The sequence below is a fragment of the Anarrhichthys ocellatus genome, unplaced genomic scaffold (genome assembly GCF_004355925.1).
Source record: "Anarrhichthys ocellatus isolate YVR2014 unplaced genomic scaffold, GSC_Weel_1.0 scaffold26, whole genome shotgun sequence".
NCBI classification, from domain to species: Eukaryota; Metazoa; Chordata; class Actinopteri; order Perciformes; family Anarhichadidae; genus Anarrhichthys; species Anarrhichthys ocellatus.
The window spans coordinates 3029009-3031179 of record NW_022280056.1 but is presented as its reverse complement, the minus strand read 5'-3'; the positions used below and the strand labels follow the sequence as shown (position 1 = coordinate 3031179).

At 45.3% G+C, this 2171-nt stretch overlaps 1 protein-coding gene across 4 annotated transcripts in view; it reads left to right on the top strand.

The window, feature by feature from the left end:
- The window catches only part of usp7 (ubiquitin specific peptidase 7 (herpes virus-associated)), a 21286-nt gene extending 19340 nt beyond the window's left edge, over window positions 1-1946 (top strand). For 3 of the 4 annotated variants that reach the window (XM_031862078.1, XM_031862079.1, XM_031862080.1), the window contains exons 28-31: window positions 83-202; window positions 321-392; window positions 614-704; window positions 1554-1660. In XM_031862078.1, coding sequence (XP_031717938.1) covers window positions 83-202; window positions 321-392; window positions 614-704; window positions 1554-1660 — 390 coding nt within the window. Of the gene's footprint in view, window positions 1-82; window positions 203-320; window positions 393-613; window positions 705-1553 lie in introns of all 4 variants that reach the window. The other variant, XM_031862077.1, reaches the window with a different exon arrangement.
- Window positions 1947-2171: the final 225 nt, after the last annotated feature.

Sequence of the window (2171 nt, the reverse complement as noted above, 5' to 3'; positions counted from 1 at the left end):
TCTCTGTTGCTCTCCTTCCCTCACCTCCTCGTTCGCCAGACACTCTGTTTTCACCCCCCCCCCCCCCATGTCCTTCCCTCAGGAGCTTCCTTTGGACCAGGTGGACTTGGACAAGGACAGTGAAATGCTGATCCCCGTCGCTCACTTCCACAAGGAAGTCTTCGGCACCTTCGGGATCCCCTTCTTGCTCAAGATCAGACAGGTGTGTGTGTTTCTAGTCTGATTATGATGTAATACTCAGAAAGCCAGCTGCATGCTCTGTGATTGCCTGGTTGTTTCCTTCCTTGACCACTGCTGTCCCCCCCTCCCCTCCCCCACAGGGCGAGTCATTTCGTGAGGTGATGAGGAGGATTCAGGCCATGCTGGACATTCAGGAGAAAGAATTTGAGAAGGTAAAACACGACCAGGGATAACTGTCTGAGTTCATTTTAAATGTTTTACGGTGAATAATTGATGCGCATGTTTCATTAAATGTCTCAGAAACTGTTCTAGTTTTATGCATAGAAGACGTTTTAATGTGTTATACACAGAACTACATGTAACCAGTCGGTCTGAATATGTTGTACTGGGGTTAGCTGTCCAGTAACGTGCGACTGTCTGTGTTCGTTCTCAGTTCAAGTTTGCGATTGTGATGATGGGGCGGCATCACTACATCACCGAGGACGAGTACGAGGTCAACCTGAAGGACTTTGAACCACAGCCAGGTATTTACTGCTTCTGATGTTACCGTAGTGACGGGCTTTAACCAGGGGTACAGGGATATGTGAAGTGTTAGAGAGACTGCAGCGTTGAGAAGAAGAGCTGTCAGAGGGAACTGACGTTCCTTATATCTGCCAAAAAATGAGCCTTGAATCTCCAGTGTGGGAACATTTTGGATATCTACGAAATGACCCGGGAGGTCTCATACAAGATGAAAAGCGTGCGGTCAAAAATGTTACTGCAAAGGGGTCCAACACTTTGAGATAATCATAACCAACTCCTTTATGTCGAGGTAAAAAAAAAAACACGTAACGAGCTGATGTACTAAGCTGTCACTACGATGGTGATATCAAAATCTCATATCGTGACATGACTGGCTACAACCAAACGAAAGCGTGCTAATGCATCAACGAGGACGGTCCTGGGAGATCAGATGTTAACTGTTAGTGTGTCATCATGCGGCAACGGACTGTTGACCAATGAAATTCATGCCAGAGCACATTCCTGCTCGATGCTTCTAATCTGAACACCGTGGTTGTACTTCTTACCTTGTGATTGCTGAGTCAGGAGAGATTTAATGCTGCCATTTAAACCTTTGTGTTTAATCTTGTCTCAATGTGTATTTAACAAGCTCGGGTTTATCACTTTGCTTCTATTTGATTGTCCACTGCAGAAGTTGCACCTAGCTCTTTATAACCCTGCGTTTAGCTTCCCTGGAGCCCGCTATGTTGGCATCCATGTTTTTTTTTGTGTTTTTAGGTTAACGGTAATTTAAGTATTCCTCCGTATCATAAAGATAACGTTCAATAAGAGACTTGGTGTGAAATGACCTCTCTTGACGCGTCTCCTTCCAGGTAACATGTCCCACCCGCGGCCCTGGCTCGGGTTGGATCATTTCAACAAAGCTCCAAAGAGAGGCCGCTACACCTACCTGGAGAAAGCAATCAAGATCCACAACTAAACGCAGCCCGCCCTTCCTCTTTGTCCTCCTCCTCCATCCTCCTCCTCCGCCTTCCTCCCTCCCTACTTTAACACACCATAACCACAGACTGTAACCAACCGTGTGTGTGTGTGTGTGTGTGTGTGTGTGAGACTGTGTGCGCGTGCGTATGTGTGTGTTCATCACTTTTAACACCCTGCCTGGACACCTCTACAACTCTACACCGGCACTAAGTCTGCAGCGATTCGGATCTTGCTGCAGCTGACGGATTATCCTTCAACACAAAATAAACTGCACCAACCACTTCCTCACTGTTGATTTTGCTGTTTATTTTCTTTTTTAATCGTCTGCCTCCATCTTTGAGGCTGTTCGGTTGTTTTCTGTTATTTTTTCTAACTTCTCTTTTGACTGCCTTTTTTTTTTTTTTTTTTTTTTTTTTTTGGGTTGCCTGTCTGGAAGTGAAATTGGATTTTAATATAAAATAAGAGGAGAGGGGATCGTGGAGAGGAAGTGGGACACAGAATATATATAT